This window comes from Phoxinus phoxinus (genome assembly GCF_949152265.1).
Source record: "Phoxinus phoxinus genome assembly, chromosome: 11".
In the NCBI taxonomy this organism is placed as follows: Eukaryota; Metazoa; Chordata; class Actinopteri; order Cypriniformes; family Leuciscidae; genus Phoxinus; species Phoxinus phoxinus.
In genome coordinates this window covers 35,081,326-35,106,079 of record NC_136886.1, presented here as the reverse complement: position 1 = coordinate 35,106,079, position 24,754 = coordinate 35,081,326, and the positions used below count along the sequence as shown (strand labels likewise).

At 38.1% G+C, this 24,754-nt stretch overlaps 2 protein-coding genes across 3 annotated transcripts; one reads left to right on the top strand and one right to left on the bottom strand.

Annotated features, from left to right (window-relative positions):
• Positions 1–792: 792 nt before the first annotated feature.
• LOC307006340 (NACHT, LRR and PYD domains-containing protein 3-like) lies at positions 793–20,162 on the top strand. Of its 2 annotated transcripts, XM_079627215.1 has the most exons (12): positions 793–1,077; positions 1,581–1,849; positions 2,249–2,293; positions 6,063–7,884; positions 8,221–8,394; positions 8,960–9,127; positions 10,051–10,224; positions 10,703–10,876; positions 12,334–12,507; positions 17,310–17,483; positions 17,968–18,150; positions 18,712–20,162. In XM_079627215.1, the coding sequence occupies exons 2-11, from the start codon at positions 1,594–1,596 to the stop codon at positions 18,146–18,148; spliced, it is 3,342 nt and encodes a 1,113-aa protein (XP_079483341.1). In that variant the 5' UTR covers positions 793–1,077; positions 1,581–1,593; the 3' UTR covers positions 18,149–18,150; positions 18,712–20,162. The 2 variants fall into 2 exon arrangements, with proteins under 2 accessions (XP_079483341.1, XP_079483342.1); XM_079627216.1 differs by lacking the exons at positions 8,960–9,127; positions 10,051–10,224; positions 10,703–10,876.
• Positions 20,163–21,491: 1,329 nt separating this feature from the next.
• Positions 21,492–23,116, bottom strand: LOC307007515 (retinal cone rhodopsin-sensitive cGMP 3',5'-cyclic phosphodiesterase subunit gamma-like). Its single transcript, XM_079629606.1, has 3 exons — positions 22,982–23,116; positions 21,985–22,138; positions 21,492–21,890 (listed from the first exon to the last, which is right to left on the bottom strand). The coding sequence occupies exons 2-3, from the start codon at positions 22,124–22,126 to the stop codon at positions 21,814–21,816; spliced, it is 219 nt and encodes a 72-aa protein (XP_079485732.1). The 5' UTR covers positions 22,127–22,138; positions 22,982–23,116; the 3' UTR covers positions 21,492–21,813.
• Positions 23,117–24,754: the final 1,638 nt, after the last annotated feature.

Genomic DNA, 24,754 nt, shown 5'->3' with positions numbered 1-24,754 from the left:
CCTGTGATCAATCAGACACCAAAACAAATACAAAACTAATGTGCTAATTGAAAGAAAAGAAATTGACGAAAAGACAGTCTGATATTTGGCAATAACGGCATAACTGAAGATTTATAAACGATATTTTTTTTGTGGGTCGTCATTTTTGACGCCGAGTGTAACAAGGTGGATAAATCCCCAAAACTACAAAAATCATCTAATCAATTTTGAGGAAGAAGTTATATTCTGTGTGAGAAAAGTCTAAGTTTAAGTCCAATGTGATAACATTACATTAACTAGCATTTTGGGGAAAAAGAATGACCGGATCCCAACGTGAGGGAACTTATGTTCCTCCTCCATCCGTGCTAAAATCCTTTAGAAAGAGCAAAGTTTTGTTATTCACTTTAACTTCTCAGGTAATGCCAATGGTGTGACCCGTCTCAGATGAAGCCGAAATTACAACAGCAGTGGTTACATACACCGAAATATATTTGAATTGTTTGATCAAAATTATTGCGAGGGACAATTTTTTAGTCAAGTTTCATATCACGATAATTGCTGAAGATATTGTCATCATCATGATATTAAAATGTATTCATTAATTCAAAAAGGTGTTTTTAAATTAACATTTAAATACAATAAAACTACACAAAACATTTATAAAGTAAAAATTTTCATAGATTAAGGTGTCATCATCGTACAGTCTACATGTCATATCCAAGTTTATTAGATCCATGTCATGCAGTGCTTTGTAATGATCTTATAGAATTGGTGAAATCGCATGTAGCAGGAAAGACAAAACAGGAAGAGAACACCGTGAAAATGAAACCAAAACTGTGCATAACCATTACAAGGGGTAGAGGATAGGAAATATTAGCTTAAAACAATAGAAATCAATGGAAAACCTCAACGAAGATACACAAAGAAATATGTTTGTTTGCTCGACTGGATGTTATTCTCACAGTTGTATCATGTAGTTCTGCAGAGAAACACCCACAGTTCTTTATGAGAAAACAGAAGAGAAAGAGCTTTTGATTATCAAGGTGCCATTTCAGAGGAGGACAAAGAAACATCCACAAATATTGTCAATATCCAAAGGTAAGTTAGTAAATACTTTAAGCTACTGAGCAATCTTTAATTATGTTTCCAGTAATCATAAGATTCATGCAGAACAACTAATAGACCTTTATTGAATTTTACGCGGCTGAAATGAGGCACTGAGTGTTAGATTACAGTCTTTACGGTGGCATACAAGCTTCTAGATCACAGTATAGTCCATTGAACACACAGTACTTCTAATCTACAGTATCACTCACAGCCTCGCTTTCATTTCTGTCAAACATCAAATATGGGTCTGTCCTGACTTAAGTGTGTGTGTGTGTGTGTGTGTGTGTGTGTGTGTGTGTGTGTGTGTGTGTGTGTGTGTGTGTGTGTGTGTGTGTGTGTGTGTGTGTGTGTGTGTGTGTGTGTGTGTGTGTGTGTGTGTGTGTGTGTGTGTGTGTGTGTGTGTGTGTGTGTGTGTGTGTGTGTTAGAGTTCTCGCCTCAGATCGTTTACCCTCCTTAAATAATAATTAAATACTTTTTTTCTTTGCTCCTACAGTCCTTGAAAGACCATGGCATCTGTTTTAGAGCTGCTTTATGATACTCTAGAAGACCTGGAACGAGACAATCTAAAGAAATTTAGGAGTCTCTTAAAACAAGATGGACCCGTTCGAGCTAGTAAACTGGAGAATGCTGATGTCACTGATATAGTGAATATAATGATGGATCGTTTTGGAGAAGAAGAAGCTGTGAAGAAAACACTGAACATCCTGAGGAAGATGAACCAGAACCGGCTGGCTGAAGAGTTAGAGAACAACTACACTGAAGGTAATAAAGGAAAGAATAGAGAACAAGAGGCAGCATAGATTCATAAACATGTACATTCAGATTTAAAAAAAAATAATTCTTGTTCACCAAGGCTGCATTTATTTAACCAAAAATAGTTGAAATATTGTACAATATTTTTACAATTTAAAGTAACTGTTTTCTGTTTGAAGATCTTTAAAAAAAATAAAGTGGCAACACAGGAAGACTTTGACAGCTGCATTTACATCATCATTACTCAGTCTTCAGTGTCACATGATCCTTCAGAAATCATTCTAATAAGCCATTTAGTTAATAGTTTAACAGTTGTGCTGCTTAATGAAGTGTTGAAACACGATGCAGAGCCTTTTTCAGGATGCCTCGATGAACATAAAGTCTCCTTTATTTTCTCTCTCTTCACAGTGCAAAAATCAACCGAGCCAGCTGAGAAACGTCCAAGAAAACAAGGTGAATTAACCAAACACGTCCTTACAGCGGAATCAGAAATGATTTTAGCATGTTTGATGTATATTGATCTCAGGACAGAACAGAACTGCTTTCAGTACCATGAATTTAAATACCCTAGGTCTGCTCCGGTTGATTATACTGATAATCATTCTAATGTGAAAACATTTCGGGTTACTTGTCTGTAACCCTGTTCCCTGAAAAAGTGGAACGAGATGCTGCGCTGCTTAGCGCATTGGGAAAGTCTTTAATCGTGACCCGCTGTGAATATAGTGTGTAAACACCTTAAAGTGTGAGCCCTTAGACCCAATGGCGAATCTTGGCCGTGCACCGAATACGCAAGAGCAATAGCTTCCCTGACCCAATGTGACATGCTCTGTTTGGTGGTGGCACGCCTCTGTTGCTGCCCCCATTACAAACGAACAGTTGCTCTGACTTACACCACTGGCTAGTGCGGTGGACGTAGGTCTGAAGAGCACGAACTGGACATAGTCTGTGAGATCTCTCCTGCTCCGGCGTTATGAACGGTGGAGGGCAGAAGGCCTATAGAGTGACCGGATGCACAGCCGAGAATGGTCCCTTAGGCAGGTAATCAGGATGAGGATGCAAAATCACTTTCACCATTCCTGGGACAAAGTCTAAGCAGGATGGCGATATTGACAGAGCCTGCATGTCGCCCATTCTTTTTAGAGAGGTTATAGCCATAAGAAAAAAATCATCTTTAGGGTCAGAAGTTTGTCAGACGCCGACTCTAGAGGTTAAAAGGGGGTCTCAACCAGACCCTCGAGGACTATAGCTAAGTCCCATGAAGGGATCTTGATTCTTACGGGAGGCCTCAGTCGTCTGGCCCCACGAATGAAGCGAGCGAGCAGAGGATGTCTCCCGAGTGGCACCCCGTCAACCAAAGCATGGCAAGCCGAAAGAGCGGCCACATAAACCATGAGAGTGGCAGGGCATGTGCCTGTTGATCATTTTTCTTGCAGGACATCCAGAACTGAACCAATCTGGCAGTTGACTGTATCTGCATTATGTACAACACACCACCTTTCAAAAACCCCCCATTTGTTGGCATAACTCTTTCTAGTGGAGGAGGCCCTAGCACTTAGAATGGTCTCAATAACGGCAGGCGAAAGCCCAGTGTCCCTCAGTTGGTACCCATCAGGGGCCAAACATGAAGGTTCCACAGGGCCTGGGATGGAATATCGTGCCCTCCGCCTGGGACAGAAGGTCCCCCCTCTTCGGAGCCGCCGAGGAGAGATATTATCTCAGAGAACCATACTCTGTTCGGCCAACGCGGCGCTATCAGTAAGAGGCAAGACCCTTTCTGGCAAACTCTGGCTAGAACTCCCGGGAGCAGAGCCACTGGAGGAAACACATACAGGCGCATTTTGGGCCATGTGTGCGCCATCACATCCAGACCCAGGGGGGCTGGGTGACTCAGAGAGAAGTAGAGGGGAAATTCCGCTGTCTACTGAGGGGCGAAGAGGTCCAAATCCGCTTCGTAAAATCTGGTCCAGATCTATTTTACTACATCTGGGTGGAGTTTCCATTCCCTGTGTGTAATTTCTGTATGGACAGTAAATCTGCTCCCACATTCAGATACCCCGGAATGTAAACTTCCCTGAGTGACAAGAACTTTTCCTAGGCCCAGAGAAAAATCTGCCTCGCTATTCTGTTCAGATTGTGTGAGCGCAGACCTCCCTGGTGATTTATACAAGAGACTGCCGCTGTGTTGTCCACCCGCACTAGCACATGGCAACCTCTCAACTGGTGGAGAAAATATTTCAGGGCCAGAAATACAGCCATCAACTTTCCCCTTGAGCTGGACGACCACTTAAGACCACTCCCCAGCCCATCAGGGTGGCGTCTGTCATTAACAATCTGCAATGACAAGGCGCCCCTAGAGTGGGACCCAAGACGAGGAACCGGGTTCTGAGCCATAGAGATAGTCTACGAAGCCCTCGGCGCGTCACTTTTATTTGCCTTTGAGGATTGGCCCTTGTATGAAATCCCCTGACTTTTAGCCACAACTGAAACGGTCTCATGTGCAACAGCCCCAAAGGATTCACCGTGGATGCAAAAGCCATAAAACCTAACATCTTTTGGTACTGGCGAACAGTGCGATCTTGATAAGGCTAGGCCGAATGGAAGAACCCGAAACTGGTATGCATCGCCCCCGAAAGCGAACCTCAGGAACTTCCTGTGTTGGGGCAATATTTGTATGTGAAAATATATGTCCTTCAGATCGATCGTGAAGAACCAATCGTGATGTAGAATTTGCAACACGACCGTCTTGACGGTTAACATCTTGAACTTGAGTGCTTTGACTTTACGGATTGGACGCAACCCCCCGTCCTTCTCGGGGACCAGGAAGTATCTGCTGTAATGGACTGACTCCCTCTCTGGAAGAGGAACATGTTCTATGGCCTCTTTGCTCAGAAGAGTTTGTAGCTCTTGTGACAGTACATGCATCAGCTCCGGTCTCACAGAAGTGGAGACCACGCCGTTGAAACGCGGAGGACGACGAATAAATTGGATTCTGTATCCTATTTGCACTGTGCTTAATACCCAAGCAGAAATGCCTGGCAGAAGTTTCCACGCTGCCAGACTCTCTGATAGTGGTATCAACTTTAACACTTCCTTTTGAGGGGATGTTAGATGTTCCGTGTCCTCGATGAAAGCAGGAAGCAAAAGAACATCTAACAATTCGCTGGAAACCGCTGCCCCCTGAAGCACCAGAGGTGGCGGGGATGGAGAGGTTTCATGGGGGTAACGAGAAGGGGCGATCAGATATAATACGCACCCCATCCCGTGGACTGGGTGCCAGACCATCAGGACTTCCTCTTTTTATTGATGATGGTCCTGAGGTCTGGTCTGGGAGGCTGCTGGGTGCGGCGAGCCGGTCCCCCATCCTTACGAGGGGGAGCGCGACTGAGGAATGCTCAGAGGCTGGCTGCTCATAGTCCGCGGACCAAAGAGATATTTAACCGTCCCCCACGTGGGCCGGAGCAGCACCGGGGCGCGCTTCGGGATCACGCGAGGGAGCACATGGATCTGGTGACAAAGCAAGCAAAAGGGATGGACCCGTCTCTTGCTCGTCAGCCAGATCCATGCCCGAGAGCCCCGCGATGTGGGTGTGGTCTGGAAGTAGCTAAGGCGAGCGCGCAGCATTTTGACGAGTAAATAATTTGCAATGCTCGCACTCGCCCTGCTCCAACGCAAGAGCCGCATGCTGTTCCCCCAAACAGAAAATACAGTAAGCGTGTGTATTCAGTTCTGACATGGGAATCTTGGAGGGACACAGCGCTTACTCTGTTCACTCATTTCTCTTTCTCTTTTTTTCTTTTTTTTCTAAACTCTTTTTAGATCGTTAAGAGATGAGAAAGGGACAATCTGTACACTGCCAGCTGAGAAACTAAATAACTCATAACAAAGATCTGTAGTAGATAGAGAGGAGATAAATGCTTGCACACCAAACACAGAGAGGTCTCTGAAGACAAAAGACCTGACGATAAACCTGCGGCTCATCTAATTATAGCCTCTTGTCGCGGGTGTGCGCCGATGACGTCACCGAGCCAGGCTATATTACTTCCTGTCGATTCCATCGACGTGTTTACACACTATATTCACAGCGGTTCACGATTAAAGACGTTCCCAATGCGCTAAGCAGCGCAGCATCGATTGTAGCTTTTGAAAGGGAACCTTTGTGTTTAATCTTCTAGTGTTGTTTTGTTCAAACCTTTTCCTGTTTATTTATATTTTTTCATAACAGATGATTTCTGGCTGCAGGAATTCTTAAAAACTCACAAAATGAACATGAAGGAGAAAGTAGAACAGATTTTTGAGTGTAAAAAAGAACATGAAAATGAAGCACATCTTAAGGATATTTTCACAGAACTCTTCATTACAGAGGGGGATCTTAAAGAAGTCAATCAAGAACATGAGATTCTGCAGATTGATGAAACTATTACGCCCCGTAAATCAAAGCTCAGGCCAATCAAATACAATGATGTATTTATTCGGAACAAAAATAAGAAAAAAATTGTGTTGACCAAAGGCATCGCTGGCATTGGAAAAACGGTCTCAGTGCACAAGTTCATTCTGGACTGGGCAGAAGAAATAGCCAATCAAGATATAGACTGTGTTTTCCTGCTTCCATTCCGAAAGATTAACTGCATTAAAGACAGAGAGATCAATCTGCATGAGTTTCTACAGAAATTTAATCCTGAACTGAGGAAACTGGAAACATTAAATATACGTAAGATATATAGTTGCAAGCTTGCTTTTATCTTTGATGGACTGGATGAGAGTCGACTGCCTTTGGATTTTGACAGTGGAATGGTGATGGATTTTGAGGAGCAATCATCTAAAGATGAACTGTTTACAAGTTTGGTGAACAAGACTTTGCTTCCATCAGCTCGTGTCTGGGTGACATCACGACCAGCAGCAGCCAATCAGATCCCTCCTGAGTATGTAGGGTTGTTTACAGAGGTGCGAGGATTCACTGACCAGCAGAAGGGCGAGTATTTCAGAAAGAGAATCAAAGATGAGACTCTGGCCTCCAGAATAATCGTACACATTAAGAAATCACGTAGTCTCTACATCATGTGTTACATTCCCGTGTTCTGTTGGATCACAGCCACAGTTCTTCAAGACATCCCAATTGGGAACAATGCATGGAACATCAACACGACACTCACTGAAATGTACATCCACTTCCTGCTGATACAGATGAACATGAAGAGCCAGAAGCATGACAAAAAAACAGAAAGAGAACGCACCAAGCTCTTAGAGTCCAACAAAACAATGATTTTGAAGTTATCTAAACTAGCGTTTGAACAACTGAAGAAGGAAAACATAGTGTTCTATGAAGAAGATCTGAAAGCATGTGGTATTAATGTGAGTGAAGACTTTGAGTCCACAGGAATGCTCACTGAGATCTTTCAGCAAGAAGCTGGACTTCATAAGGTGAAGGTATTCTGCTTCGTGCATCTGAGTGTTCAAGAGTTCCTCGCTGCAGTGCATGTGTTCTTCTGCTACCTGGACAAGAACATGGACGAGCTGCCATTTTTCCTTGAAGAAACACAAAACGAGGTCAGGTCTGACCACATCGACAAGCCAGACAAAAATATTGCTTTACATGATTTACTAAAGAAGTCTGTTGAGAAAGCAATGCAAAGTCAGAAAGGACATTTAGACCTATTTTTACGGTTTCTGCTGGGCATTTCACTGGAATCGAATCAGGAACTGCTCAGAGGCCTGTTCACACACACTGAAGACAGCAAAGATAGCGTCACAGAAATAACCAAACATATTAAAGAACAATTACAAAACCATGAAGACATCTCACCTGAAACGTCAGTCAACCTGTTCTACTGCTTACTGGAGCTCAATGACAATTCATTATATACAGAAATCCAAAGATACTTCAAATCTCCAGAAAGAAACCTCTCATCTTCCATGTGCTCATTGATTGCTTATGTACTGCTGATGTCAGAGGAGGTGCTGGATGAGCTCAACCTGAAAATGTACAAGACATCATGGGGCAGCCACATGAATCTACTGCCTGCTGTGAGATGCGTCAGAAAAGCAGAGTAAGAAACTTGTTGAGAGATGTTTAATCAATTTTAACTCTGGAAATCAGTTTTAGCGTAAGATGAAGTGTGAAGTATCATGTTTTTACTGGTTTTGGAGAGTAAAATCTGTTTTTAATAGAATTGATTTAATAAACAGTGATTTTATAGATATACATTTGAAAGTTATTTTCACTTGACAAATTAGTTCCAGCATACATGACAATTATTTTATTTTTTCTAAAAAGCTTGAATGTTCACAGAGAACATGACATAAACTATCACTGTTACTACAAAGACTGTTCCTACAAGATAATCACACAATAAATGCCATGGAGAAATATCCTGTTTTTACAGACTCTCCTACTGTGGAATCAATGACACCTACTGTGAAACTGTGGCTTTGGCCATGCAGATACCAAACTCACACCTGATAGAGCTGGACATGAGTTTCAATAACCTGCGTGACTCAGGGTTGAAGCTGCTCTCTGAGGGACTAAGGGACCCAAACTGTCAGCTGAAGATCTTGAGGTTTGAGATTAATTCAATTCTTATACAACACCCACCTCAGTATTTCAATCACTAAAACAGTGGAACATTCTAAAACACTTAACGTGAAAATGCTTAATGTGAGAATTATTTTAACAAAGACATTTTAATATATCAAATTCAGTATACACAATATTGAGGATGATGAATATATAACAATGCACTAAATTGCATGTTAATTGTTTTTCTTACAGTTAAAGATTGTTTAAATGATGTTTAATTCTGATGGATTGATCTTTCACCAGGGTCTTAACTGCATTCTAATTTAGTTTCTTTTTTAATTCAATTAAAGTCCATTAAAAAAAGATATTTAAGACATTTGACCGAATGATTTCTAGGGGGAAAAATGAAATTTGTAATTTCTACAGTATTTCTAGTAAGTTCATCATCGCTGTGCTGAAAGCCTGTCCTTATGCTCTCGTGCTGCAGCTGCATAGTTTATTCATTGTTTTGTCACACAGTATGGTTAAGTACAGTATGTGTATTTTGTTACTTTACACTACTGTTAATGGATGTGTAATTGTTATTTTTATTTTATTTTTTTCAGTTTGACAGAATGTAAACTCTCTGATCAGTGCTGTGAAATTGTTTCATCAGTTCTACAATCATCAAACTCCTGTTTGATAGAGCTGAACATGAGTAACAATGACCTGCATGATTCAGGAGTGAAGCTGCTCTCTGATGGACTGAAGAACTGTCAGCTGGAGAGACTAAGGTTTGAGATTCATTAATTCAATAGTCAAATCCATGACGCGTCTGCTAGTAGATCTAGTGGTGACATGTAAACATTAAACTTTTTAAACAACTGGGCCCAGATTGTCTGAATTTTTCACAGTAATAAATCCAGTGACGCCATGATTAACAGTGATTATGTAACCAGTGAGAATGAACAGCAATACTGTAAACCATAACTTCATGGGGCTTATTGCTTTAGTATATTCATTCAGATGTGTTGCATGATTTTGCATGTTGTGTGTATCAAGATTCATTCCCTTGAATGGTTGAAAATCAAGAATAAGAATACAGTTTTATGTTTAAACATTTAAGATGAACTATGTTTGAACTATTTTATGAGATTTTGTTTTGATGTTATTGGACTCATTATTAACATGAACAGAAAATGTTTTCATCATTATTCAGTTATCTGTGGTTAAAGGATTAGTTCACTTTTAAAATGAAAATTCTATCATCATATACTCACCCTTAAGTTGTTTCAAACCTGTATGAATTTCTTTCTTCTGCTGAACACAAAGGAAGATATTTAGAAGAATGTCATAACCAGACAGTTTTTGGTTCCCATTGACTTCCATAGTATATTTTTTTCCTACTATGGAAGTCAATGGGAACCAAAAACTGTTTGGTTATGACATTCTTCTAAATATATTCCTTTGTGTTCAGCAGAAGAAATAAATTCATACAGGTTTGAAACAACTTAAGGGTGAGTATATGATGACACTTTTCATTTTAAAAGTGAACTAATCCTTTAATTACTGTGGAGATAACATTTCTGAGAATCAGATTTCACCTATACATTTAAAAGAACAAATATCTTTCAAAAATTATACAAGGTACATCCCAATTTTGTCAATAAATAAAAAATGAATGTGTAATTATTCATTTTTTTATTATTCTGTTCAGATTGGCACACTGTATTCTCACTGGTCAGTGCTGTGAAATTGTGGCATCAGTTCTACAATCATCAAACTCCCGTCTGATAGAGCTGGACATGAGTGGCAATGACCTTCTGAATTCAGGAGTGAAGCTGCTCTCTGATGGACTGAAGAGCCCAAACTGCCAACTGGAGATACTGAGGTTTGAGATGAATTTATTCAGTATATTGAAACATTCTAAATTATGACTATATATTTCATGTTTAGTATACACGTTAATGTGTGATTTTTGTATGTATAAGTGTATAAGTCCCTCTCTCTAAAAGCAAAGAAGAATATTGTTGTGCAGAAAAAGTGTACTCACTTGAATCTCAAATGTCAACATCTCTTCATTTACTCAGAACCTAAAACCCAATCTGACTCAAACACAATTATTTCCTTGAGGAGATACAAATCTATTTGCTTATGTGTCCTCAGTATCTGGTAGATGGTTGTATAGATTAACTGGTGATCAGAACTATATTCTCCTTTCAGCAAAACGTATAGTTTATGAAATGAGAGATATTCAACTCTGATCAGTTTATAATAAATGGATGTGTAATTATTCAACAGATTTAACAAGCTTTTGTTGTTAGCTCTAATGTCTCAGGTATTTTCGTTGTTTCTCTGTGTGTTTGTAGATTGTGTCGCTGTAAAGTGACAGATGAAGGCTCTGGTTATCTGGCTTCAGCTCTGCGTTCAAACTCCTCACACCTGAGAGAGCTGGATCTGAGCTTAAATCGCCTGGAAGAATCAGGACTCAAGAAGCTCTCTGATCTACTGAATGATCCAAAATGCACACTGAACAAACTCAAGTATGTTGAGCAATAAGATTAATTTCATCCTGTGAATGTATTTCAGTGTTAAGATCTACAAGTGTACAGGGGAGTGAAATGTCATTCAAAAATGTCTGTAGTAGAACTGCATGGAGGGTTGCTGCATATTTTTTAAAGTAAAATGTAAGACTTTTAAGACCTTTTTAATAACTGAAGAACTAAAAAATAATAATACTGTATATTAGGGGTGTGCAATACTGACAAAAAAATGATATCTCGATATTTTCACATTTTGGTGATAACAATAATTTTGCAGAGTGTGTTTTTGTCCTGGTACCAAGGCTGGTTTAGGCCTGTTGTGGACAGCTGACTCATGAAGAAATTCATATTATTCATATTCTATGCAGTGGTCAGTTCAAGGAAGTGACAGAAATTAACTTTTTTTATTAAGGTGCAATATTTGCCACCTTAAACAGATTTCCTGGGGCATTTTTTTCCTATTTAAGTTTAGTTTAGTTTTCATGGATTTTCAGTTTGTATTTATTTGTCATGTGTCTTTGTTCTGATTTAATCATCTTGTTGTATCATCTCGTTAACACTATGGTGTGTGTGTGTTTGTGTGTGTGTGTGTGTGTGTGTGTGTGTTCTTTATATGGATTGCTACCTGTTGGATTATTAGTGTATTATTATCAAAGTTACCCTTTTGAATCTTCATCTTCTGTGTCTACGTCTTCCTGTCTGCACTTACAATAAGGGCATTTTTTCCTAAAATTCTTAGATGCATGCATCACCTTTTATGTCAAATTCTAACATTGAAATTAAATTTAATTAGATTAAAAACACCATATTGGGCTGTTACCAATCAAATAAATTCATTGTCATCCAAATCCATTTTTGCAGTGCAGAGAAAACACAGAAGCGGCATCAGAAGTGACATTAAAATATTTACACTGCATTTACAATTGCATAAATAATGCTACGAGACTGTTATTTAATTTAATATTTAAATATAAAATAATTTCTAATTTTAACTTCTTCATTAAAAGGTACTTTAAATGTGAAAAAATAATAGATAATATACTAAATCTTTTACAGTAAATCATTGATTTTGAGTACAGTACTAGTAATACGCAGACATGGAGTATATCTCTTCCTGCATAAGAGCAGAGAGAGTCAGGCCTCCAGCACGGCGATGATGAACTTGCTCGTGCCGGCCACAACGAGAGGTGGTGTTCGATTCATTTAAATTCAACACTCCTATGATAGGGGAACAATAAAGGCAGTTTCTAACACTAGAAATACTGTAAACATTTTAAATAGAATTTTTTTCTGGAAATCATTTGGCCAAATATCCTAAATATTTGAATTTTGCAGTTTAATCGCTGTTTTATAGAATTTGGAGTATGGTTAAGTACAGGAACAAAGTATGTGTATTTCGTTACCTTAAACCACTGTTAATGGATATGTAATTATTATTATTCTTTTTTTCTGTTCAGTTTGACAGGCTGTAGTCTCACTGGTCAGTGCTGTGAAATTGTGGCATCAGTTCTACAATCATCAAACTTCTGTCTAATAGAGCTGAACATGACTGACAATGACCTGCAGGATTCAGGAGTGAAGCTGCTCTCTGGTGGACTGAAGAGCACAAACTGTCAGCTGGAGATACTGAGGTTTGAGATTCATTCATTCAGTAGTTAAATCCATGAAGCGTCTGCTAGTAGATCTAGTGGTGACATGTAAACTGAGGTTAATAGCTGCTCTCTATAATGCTGTGCAGTGATATACACTGTAGCAGCTGAACAGCTGTTTTACATCACAGCTGTTAATAGATCACCACTGGATTGACCAATCAGAAGACAGGACCAGAATTATAAGTTTATGTGTTGGAAAATGTTTATTATAAAACAGTTTATGCCAGTCCCTGATTATGATTGGCCCAGTCATTTTCAAAGCTATTGTAAACTATTCTAAAAACAGTGTTTTCTCAGCTCCAGTTCTGGAGATCCACTACCGGGAACATTTTGTGTCTATTTCTCATCTGACATACTCAGTTCAGTTCATGGAGTCTCTCCTAACGAGCTGGGCCCAGATGTTAATTTGATAAATATTGAAAAAATTATTTGATCTGATTTTGGATTGGATCAAATCTTGAAAATGAGATGTTTTAAATAAAATAAAAAGGATTTTGAAATCTGCTTAGTTCACAAAATTCAATCTACAGTTTGTGTTCAAAACATTTTAATAAGACTGGGATAGGAATAAAAATGGAAAACTGGTCAAAGAATACAACATTTGTATCATGTAATATATGCACACATTTATATTTATAGTTTGCTCTTGATTAGTTTTACTGTTGAAGCAGTGGTTCTGAAAGTGTGGGGTGTGGTAGATTACCTGAAAAAAAAATATATTGCCATTGTAACGCTGTGCCTTTATAAAGCGGCAACAAGCACCAATTTAACTGAATCGTTCTTGTTCAGACGATGACAAGTTAGCGCTAGTGATCACTGCCACTCGTTTCTATGCTTAATTGAATACTTATTGGTGCAACCCACCCATTGTCTTTTCATTTTTGTCTGTGTCAGAGAAGAAACTAAATATAGGGTCGACTGATATTTAGCCTATATTTTTTTTTAATCATTTTGTTAGACAAGCTCATTTACTGAAGGCTACGAACGCTAGGTAAAAAGTTTATTAAATTAATTCACAATTCACATTCATTATTAATCTTATGCCTAATATGATGAAAATGGCTTTGTTAATGTTTCTTGTCCCCTCACATTGACAGTTACTATGTATTACATTACATAAATCATGTAAATTATATAGGCCCATTTCCAATTCAAAATGACGAAATTTGACAGCAGCTTCTGGGCCCGCCTTCTTTGGTTTATTTGGTCATCTAAAATATTTTTGCAGCACTAAAGTAGTTTTAAGATTAAGTACTTTAGATTAAGTCAAGTCAAGCCACCTTTATTTATATAGCACTTTTTACAATACAGAGTGTTTCAAAGCATCTTTACAGAGATAACAGGAAAATAATGCAACAAACTTTGTTTCCAGGAGAAAATAGCGTCACAGTCCATCTTAAGTAAGCTCAGTGATGTTTCATTTTTCTCATAAAAAAGTTATTAATTTAGTTAATTTATATATATAACCGCTCTGGAGAAAACCATGGAGTCATTGTCCAGGTTAGGTCAGTTCTCATATAATGGTGTCAATGCAGGCAGATCAATACTATTGTTGAATATTAGATGAAATATACCCATCTAAGCAAGCCAAAAGCCAATGGCGGGAAAGGCGGGAAAAGGGCAAAAAGGATGACAGTGGCAAGGAACCAAAACTCCATCAGGTGACAGAATGGAGAAGAAAAAAAACTTGGGAGAAACCAGGCTCAGTAGCTCAGTTCTCCTCTGCCCAATGAAAGAACAGTGTATGATTATGATTCAGGCAGCATTATAGGTCAGAAATCAGATTGGATTGGAACATTCAGAATAATATCCAGTTCCATCTGGTTGAAGATCGAAGTCATCACGCCGGTGTGGAGACGAGTTTGTTGAGGATTAGTGCCGATGGCTTACATGTCGATGAGGCCTTCACAGGGGAGAGTCTAGTTGACACAATCTCTGCTGACATTTCAGGGATGTGTTGTGGTCGTGTCTAGGGGCAGGTCCACCATCTGATCTGGACATGGCCCCGATCCGGCTGATTACATTAAACCTCTGTCAGGGTCAATGAAAGAGGATTTAGTAGCGAGTGTGAAAACAACAGTATTTATTTAAGAAGATAATAAGAGTAGATGACGTGGGTCCAATGAATAAAGGTGCCTGGGAACAGTCTCTCTTGGCAGGGCAGGGACGCGAATGGGAAACCCAATCCTCCGTGGGAAACAAGGAAGAGCGACCAGGAAGACAGAACCCGTAATGCAGACACGAAACGCAGGGACCACAAAGACGGCCAGGACCAGGACACGAACACCGGGAACTCCAAACAATCTGACAAACGCAAGGACATTTAATATCAGAGCTGATCAGCCACAGCTGGCGCTGATTATCTGATCAGCGGCAATCAGCAGCCACACCCACACACACAGGGAGAGAGAATGAGTCAGTGAATGAACCGTGACAACCTCGGAATAAACAGAAAGACTAACATTAGTGTAGATGCCATTCTTCTTTTGATGTAGCTATCAGGTGTTATAGGAAGTGTTCCTGGTTCCGGCTGACCTAATTTATGCAGCCTAATAATCATTTAACTGATTTGAATAATAGGAATGTATAACGTTCTATGTGTATGCCAGGTAAAAGATATGTGTTTTTAGTCTAGATTTAAACTGACAGAGTGTGTCTGCTTTTCGGACAATGTTAGGAAGAATGTTCCTGAGTTTAGGTGTTATATAGGAAAAGGATCTACCACCAGCAGTCGATTTTGATATTTGATGTTCTAGGTATTATCAACTGGCCAGAATTTTGAGATCGCAATAGACGTGAAGACTATACTGTGTTAAGAGCTCAATTAAGTGCTGGGGAGCGAAATCATTTAGTGCTTTGTAAGTAATCAGCAATATTTTAAAATGCATACGATGTTTAATAGGGAGCCAATGCAGTGTTGACAGAACGGGGCTAATATGGTCATACTTCCTGGTTCTAGTTAGAACTCTAGCTGCTGTATTTTGGATAAGCTGTAGTTTGTTTATTATGCATGCAGGGCAACCACCCATACGAGCATTGCAATAATCGTGCCTTGAGGTCATGAACGCATAAACTAACTGCTCAGCATTTTTAATTAAAAGCATATGTCATAATTTATATATATATTTTAAGATGGAAGAATGCGCTTTTACAGATGCTAGAAACGTGACTTTCAAATGAAAGATTGGTATCAAATAGCACACCCAGGTTCCTAACCGACGAAGACTTGACAGAGCAGCCATCAAGTGTTAGACAGTATTCTAGGTTATTACGTGCAGAGGTTTTTTGTCCTATCAATAGAAACTTTTTTTCAGAATTAAGTAGTAGGAAATCACTAGTCATCCAAAATTTTATATCAGCTGTGCATTTCATTAATTTTGTGAATTGGTGAGTTTCGTCGGGGCGCAAAGAGATATAGAGCTGAGTATCATCAGCATAACAGTGGTAACATATAATATGAGTTATTAGTTAATAGTTATTTCACAATAGTTATTATAGTCTATATACCTTTGAAAAATACAGAGGTCCGAACCTCGGTGACCTCATAGCTGGCTACTGCCATAGATGGCATCACTGCTATTTTTAATGCACCACTCCGCTACTACATGTGTTTTGGCGAGAGGACTGTCAAAAGAGCAACTGATTATATTGTTCATCCAAAGCATCAATGAAATAGTAAAAATTATATTTAAATTAAAACGTATGTTCTGATCTATTATTCTCTCTTACTGTTTTTCAATGATTCTAAATGTTTTTTCAATTTAGGTAGGGGTCTGATTGTTTAAAGGAAATTGTGGAAGGGGATGTTTGTTTATTTGTTTATAGTATTTTCTTTCTCTTCAAATAAAACACCTAAAGTTACCCGCATTGACTCTTCCACCTGTTGAGCTTTAGTTAGCAGCCTACATTGTGAGTGTAACCCTATTTGGAGCACAGCTAATCCAGATTTGGTAATCTGAAAAAGTTTGTATCTGGATCAGAGGGATTATTTTACTTTGAAAAACCGACAAAAAAGAAAGATTAATTATCTAAACTTGGATAGCAAAACATGGGGTTTCCAAATCTAGATCATTCTGATCCAGATTAAACTTTTTGAACAACTGGACCCAGATGATCTCAATGTATTAAATTAACGTGTGTGTGTGTGTGTGTGTGTGTGTGTGTGTGTGTGTGTGTGTGTGTGTGTGTGTGTGTGTGTGTGTGTGTGTGTGTGTGTGTGTGTGTGTGTGTGTGTGTGAAGATTCATTCCCTCACTGGAAAACAAGAGGATGAAATTCAAAGAATAAAACTACAGTTTCATGTTTATAGATTTAAGTTGAACTATTATAAGGCATGGGGTTTAGCTCCCTGTGGATTAATTTGAATGAAGACAATGGCCTTGAAATATTGATGGCTGATAACTTTTATTGATCAGAGTGTTAGAACTGGGGAGGAGAGCAACTCCACACTCCTTGTCCGCACACTCTCTACTCAACACCAAAAAAAATCCTTAACAAAAATATGTAGAAATAAAATACAATGAATACTAAACAAAAGAAACTTCACACTATATTGGAACTGTTTTATGAGAATGTTTTATATTTTTTATATTTATTTATAAGTTTTCATCATTATTACTTTATCTAGTAAATGGCTGTAAAGATAACTTTGCTGACAGTCAGAATTCAACTTTACTTTTAAAAGAACAAGTATCTTTCAAAAATGATACAAGTTACATCCCAATTTTGTCAATAATCAAAGAATAAATGTGTAATTATTTAGTTTTTTTAAATTCTGTTCAGATTGGCAGGCTGTAAACTCACTGGTCAGTGCTGTGAAATTTTGGCATCAGTTCTACAATCATCAAACTCCTGTCTGATAGAGCTGGAAATGAATGGCAATGACCTGCAGGATTCAGGAGTGAAGCTGCTCTCTGATGGACTGAAGAGCCCAAAATGTCAGTTGGAGAGACTGAGGTTTGAGATTCATTCTTTCAGTATAATGATTCATTATAAATTATTACTATATAATTAATGTTAAGTAGATTCTTTAATGCGTGAAATTTGTATATGTATAGAGTCACTCTATCTAAAAGAAAAGAAGAATATTGTTGTGCAGAAAATTATGTTTAGTGTCTACAGTGCAATTCAAGGCACCGCTGATGCAGCATTTTATTTACTCAGAACATAAAACCAAAACTTACTCGAACACGATTATTTCCTTCAGGAGATACAAATCTATTTGCTTATGATCCTCAGTATCTGGTAGATGGCTATATAGTTCACCTGGTAATAAGAACCATATTCTCCTTTCAGCAGAACTTATAGTGTATGAAATGAGAGATATTCAACTCTGATCAGTTTATATTAAATGGATATGTAATTATTAAAAAAATTAACAAGCTTTTGTTGTGGGTTCTAATGTCTCGGATATCGTCATTGGTTCTGTGTGTGTTTGTAGTTTATGGGACTGTAAGGTGACAGATGAAGGCTGTGGTTATCTGGCTTCAGCTCTGCGTTCAAACCCCTCACACCTGAGAGAGCAGGATCTGAGACACAATCACCTGGGAAAATCAGGAGTCAAGATGCTCTCTGATCTACTGAATGATCCAAACTGCACACTATACAAACTGCATACTTAGTGGTAAGATTAATCTCATCCTGTGAATATATATATATATATATATATATATATTATATATAAAAGCAATAGAAGCAATAGATTGCTTCTTTTGTGCTGGTTTGGTAATAATATATCCATGTTGTGCTTAGACTGACAGGTTTGTCATATTTCCTCTTTGAGTGACCACACGTGATCTACTGTACAGGTTTTACATTGCATTTTTGATTGAGTTCCTTCATAGTGTTTAAAACCAGAATACTCCCATACAATTGAGGTGCTTCCATGGTTTGTTTTTTAATCTGTCTTCACTATTTCTTATTTACAAACATTAGACAGGCGTTTTTGACCGTTGTGATCCTTGCTGTTTTTTTACTCTTGCTCATGTGATATTGCTTAACTAGCTTTATCTAAATCTCGTATGTCTTTATATATATTAATAATTAAACATTTATAATTTGTTTATTATAATTAATATCCTCATTAAGTAAATGTGTTTTTATTGTGTAAATCATGGAATATGACAGGTATGTTCACACACACCTATCTGTGGTTAATGGTTTTGTTCTCTCTTCTTGTCTTCAGACCCCAGTATATCTGATACAGGATCCAAACACAGCAGACACTCGTCTCATTCTGTCTGAGGAGAACAGAAATATGACACGCATGTTTGATAAACAACCATATCCTGATCATCCAGAGATACAATGCAGAAAATACAATGTATACTGTATAGTTGAAAAATACAAAATTATCTGTAAGACGTGGAATTAACAGTAAATTATGCATAATTACATGCAACTAACCCTCAACCAAATCCTAATCCTACCCTAACCCTATAGTAAGTACATGTAATTGCTTAATATTACTCAGTACTTAAATATATAATTACATTGTAACAATGACACCTTAAAATAAAGTTTTAACCAAGGTATGTAAGACTTGATTTTCCTGCTATGACAAAAGCTGAGATCCAGCCCCCTACAATAAAACAATAAAACGCACCCCTGGAGAGAAGATCTCAAAAAGAAAAGTCCTTCCTTATCCATGTGTCCCCCACTCCCTCCTCCCATTCCTTCCCTTCCCCCTGATTCAAGTCACATAAAGTTATCTAAGAATGTCTATAAACCACATATGTGAATCTATTGTTTTTTTCCTTTCATATTTGGTATCATTTTAAATTTCTCAGTGCGATTGGTAAAATTGCTTCAATTTCAATACAGTCATTGGTATTATGAGAAAGATTGAAAATTTTGGATAATTCTGTTCTCCTTTATGGGTGCTGTCTCTTCAAGATATCTGAGAATCCTCTCCTCTCCCCAAAAAACAGGTGTTTGTGTAGTAAATATTTACAACCTTTTGTTTTGGTCTAGGTATTGCCAGCAGCCATATCACCCTACAGCCCAAGACTGGTTGCCCACTGATGCTAAGCAGGGTTGAGCCTGGTCAGTACCTGGGTGGGAGACCTCCTGGGTTAAAACTATGTCGCTTCTGGAGGAGGTACTGTCCTCCTATACTGTCAAAAGAGCACCAACCTTCGGATGAGACGTTAAACCGAGGTCCTGACTCTCTGTGGTCATTAAAAATCCAAGGATGTCCTTTGGAAAAAGAGTAGGGGTGTAACCCCGGCATCCTGGCCAAATTTGCCCAGTGGCCTCTGTCCATCATGGCCTCCTAATCATCCGCATATACTGATTGCCTTCATCACTGTCTACTCTCCACCAATAAGCTAGTGTGTGGTGGGCGTTCTGGTGCAATATGGCTGCCGTCCTGTGTCCAGGATAGGTCAAACTAAAGGCACATGTTTGAACAGAGCAGTAGGCACTTAATATGAAGACCTTTTGATTTCTGTCTATCACCGACTTGACAAGTTGTACGGAAGTGGCTAAATAAACTACACTTTTTTGTACGAGTGAGGAGTAGGCAACCGACTAAAGAGGTATTAGCACTGCACCCCTCTGACCAAGATCAGACTGGAAAGACTGTGTCCGTGAGATCCACGTAAATCTGGGGCGTGTGAATCTGTGCGGGATTGGGTCCCTTAATGAACGAATAATTGAAAGTATGGTATACCCAGAATGATCAAAGATCTAAATTAAATCATAATCAATATATATGATTATTTTCTAATAAGAAACACAATCTACATTTGATACTCAATTGAAATTTGAAGTGGTGACCCCGACGTGATCTCCATTTGGCGAGTGTTTTGTGACTTGCAACAAGCAAGAGGTTTGATCTTCTTCTCTTTCTTCAGACTGCACTCCTGTATATTTTTCGATGCCTCAAAAGAGACTGATAAAATGAACAGACCAAAAGACCATCAGACCTGTTTGTCCAACCTTTCTTTTCATATTCAAATAGATTCTCAAAAGAATGCAATTGATAACATCTCAGCCCAAAAACAAGAATTGTGGTCAAATTATATATTGTAGTCACAAAAATCTTTAAATTGACCAATGATTTGACCCATGCTCTCAGTGTTTGCCATTCATCGAATGTTCACAGCATCAAAGACTATAACTAGTTTCCAGTTTGGCTTGTTGCTGTGCACACAAATGCACATGCCAGCACCACTGTAGCTGCAGGACCAAATGCCTTTAAAAGGTACATTGTGTAATATTTAGGAGGATCTGTAGACAGAAATGCAATATAAAATACAAAGAAGCGCTAAAGTCAGCAAATAAAACACTGACACAATGATGAATAAGTGACAATAATTTTCGCAATAACATATCGTTTTAGTGAATAATTATGAAACATAATTTCTTAATTGATCTTTGTTAAGAAACCTCATTGCTTAACTGGCTACTCTCTACTGTCTCAGACGACGACATGTTTTCCTGTCGGCCACCGTAACTTTTGTTGGTTGCAAATCGTAATCTCTCTCTCACACACACACACACACACACACACACACACACACACACACACACACACACACACACACACACACACACACACACACACACACACACTGATTCTAAAAATCACACACTGCACCTTTAAAAGATCAGTGAGATGATAACAAGTCAGTCTGGACAAATTACGCAGTAAAGACCCCCCAAGACCAGCAAATTATTTTTATTATTTAGTCTTATTTTAGTATTTAGTGTTATTTTTTTATACTATTTTAATATAATATAATTTATACTATGTTAATACCTTGGTATTTCTCAGATTGTATTTTGTTGCTGATGCCTATGGACCAATGGATATAAAAGCAAGGTTTTACACTCTGAGACTTTTTTTTTAAAGTTAGAGGTTCATATTTGAACAAAGTCAGATAAATGAACTTATTTCAAAATGGACCCAGTTTAAAGATTCTCTATCAGTTCTGAAAGAGAAAAGACTAATCACACAAATTTGGGGAAATACATTTTTTATTGTGTTCTACTGCCAAATCGAAGGTTTTAATGAACTGAGTAGATTCTGACACAGACACAATCACATGTACAGTTCAAAAAAATAAGTCGGTTTGTACTTCGTTCATGCATGATATTGCATCTCTGAGATCGATTCCTCCTGCTAAGAGCTTCAGTGATGCAGTGCAAGAAGAGTCACTGAGCCATTTCCCCGAAAAAAAATATTAATCATGTCGTTTCCTCTTTGTGTGTTGGACTGAAAGCATCTGTTGCTTGTTCAGTCTTGGTGTGTGTAATATTGCGTGATCAGGAGGAAAAATGGCTACAAAATCCCATATTTCGCCAGATCGCTGAGCTCCATGTCGCCAAAAGCTTCCCATGGGCAAACCACAGTGATGTCTGTTGAAAACCCAGAGAAAGAAGGTGGTCAGGCTCATTGAAAACACTGAAACAATATTTACGTGATGAAGGCGACTGTAATGCCACACTCTACCTGTGCCGAGACCCTCCATCCCAGGGATGTCGTCTCCGAAGCCTTTCTGGCCAGGTTTAGGAGCCTTGCTCTTGAAGGTGCGAGTGGTCCTCTGCTTGAACTTTGGTGGCCCTCTCTTCTCGACCGGTGCTGGGGCGTCCATTTCTCTCACTTACTGAAATATAAACAGGTTTCCTTTAGAAAGTGAATATTGTGTCCCCTTTACTGACGTCCTCAACAGGTTAGCTGTTAATCATCTCATTTTGGGATTGTGTTAATCCTAATCTGCTGGTTACACAACGAGAAGGTTTATTTACCAACATCTGTTGCTCTTTACATAATCTTGCTAATCTCGTAGAGGAGATGCCCAGCGCTCTAAGTCCATCACATTTATCCCTGCCTACTTCTGGAATCCTGGGAGAAATGTGTCAGAGCTTCTGTTTTTAGTTTGTTTTTGCCTAAATTGGCTTTCGCTGTTGAATGTCTACTGTACATTTCAGCTTCACCTAAAGAAACATAGAGTAAGCTCGAGTCTTTGAGGCTGTAATCTATGGAAGCTTGTTTCCCCCATGGAATAAAAAAAGGTACAGAACGGGCGAGTTTTTATCTCACAATTCAGTTTTTTTTTTTACAATTCCAACTTTATATTTATACTTCTTTTTTTTTTTACTTAATCGGAATGGTACGAAACTTATGGTTATATGGCACTTGCTGTTTGAACACAAAAAAAATGATGGACATTATTCGAAAAGGTTAAAATATAGAGAAACTTTGGTGTTTGGTACACAGCTTGTTTAGATTTATGGCTTTGATTTTCTCACCGTTTTAGAGTAAAATGTGTTTTGGAAAATCTGTTTTTTCGTTCGGTCTGTTTTGTGGTGTTCTCCTCATGCTCCTCATCCCAGAATTCCTGCTCTCAGTAAATCGCGTGTTGTGAATGAAATACCGCAGTACTTTACCGGACTGGTTCTCAGTGCATTGTGCTGTAGATGTGTCTCAGGTGAGGCGAATCTCTTACCTGTGCTGGAGTTTCTGGCTCTTCTGCTGGTTCTCTTGACTTCTCTTCTGCGATGTCTCGCTTCAGCTCGTGTCCAGTGTCTCTGCCGGACGCTTTTATAGCGCTCGACTAATCTTCTGATCCTCAAACGCCTTCCACAGAAGCAGATAGAGGGATCAGGAGATTGACACATGGAGTATTTTAAGGACTTCAGGCTCTTACAGCTGAGGACACGCGTGTGGGAACAGTCATGGTTTATTCAGAACATCTGCAGTTTGTCTGACAGACACAAGACATGAACATGCGTAATGCTGAAATATGATGAATGTGTGTTCAAACACCTTTATGACCATTACTGTATTAATACGTACACTATTTAAAAAAATCTGTTACATTTACGGTAAAAAATCGGCTGCTGTAGTTGAAAAATATGGTAGCAATATTTTAGGTTTTACAGACTTAACTTAAATTTACAGTAAAAAAAAAAAAACGTATTTCATTATCTGATATAATGTTATTTTACCAACCTATTGAAGTACTAATATCTGTTTTGTACCATTGTAATACACTGACAACCACCAATCACAGTGCAGAGTCACATGACCAAACAAAGCTCATCACAAGCAGCTTTTACACAAGATTGTTAATAGTAATATATAGAAGCTGCACAGTGTCATTCACACAAACACTAATGGTAACAATTTTTTTTAAAGGCAATAAACATTAATTTAACAACATTAATTGTAATATAAAACCCTAATGTACACAACTGATTAGAAAAAACTAAGAAAAACTATGAATAATATAATAATAATAATAACTTTATTTTTATATAGCGCCTTTAAAGCAGCTTCTCAAGGCGCTTTACATAATAGAACAGACAAATTAAAATACAACACACACAAGAAAAGAGAGAGAAAAAAAAGAAGAAAAAAAAGAAAAAAAAAGCTAACCTAAAAAAATGCGTTTTTAAATGAGTTAATAAACCGTTATTTCAACAAAAATATATCAAATGTGAAGTGTCACACAGGGAATTGTGGGAATGTCAATTTACGGTTTTTCACTGCAAATTATACAATGACTTGTTCTTTTTAATTTCCAAAAACTGTAAATTTAACGGTACTGTAAATGGTCAATTTAATACTGTAAAATTACATTAAATGTACGGTTAGATCCATCACAGTTATTCACTGTATAGTACAAAACTTTCTGCAAAACAATTAACAGTTTTCACTGTAGCTTTTTTACAGTCTTTTACCATTAAAATCCCGATCATTCTCTATCCTCAGTTCTCATCTAATTTTCATATTAAAAACTTCCCAGCTAACAAAATATATTAGAAGAACATTGTGCTCATGTTCCCATTAGGTTTGGAAAACTTGTTCTGAATGTTCTCTCAAAGTTTAAATGTTTTACAAACGTTAAGGAAACATTCCTTTTTATAATTTTCCAAACATTATGGGGAACATTACTTTTGAATGTTCTCTAAACAACAAACTAAAACTTTGAAGAAAAACGTTCTATGAATAATGTATAAATAATGTTTTTCTGCAAACGTTTTGAGAACATATTAAAGACCAGATAACTTTGAACAAACATTATATTCATGTTACTAAGAAAGTTTGTAACCAAATAACCAATCAAATTAATAGTAAGCAATTTCATTTTGATGCTGTGTCTGTTCAACTTTATATTAAATTATCAAATAGCATCAAATGCTTCTTGTCAACCAACTCAAACTCAGACCCACGACTTGTGAGTTCATGTTGATTTCATGTTTCTGATCTCAGGTCA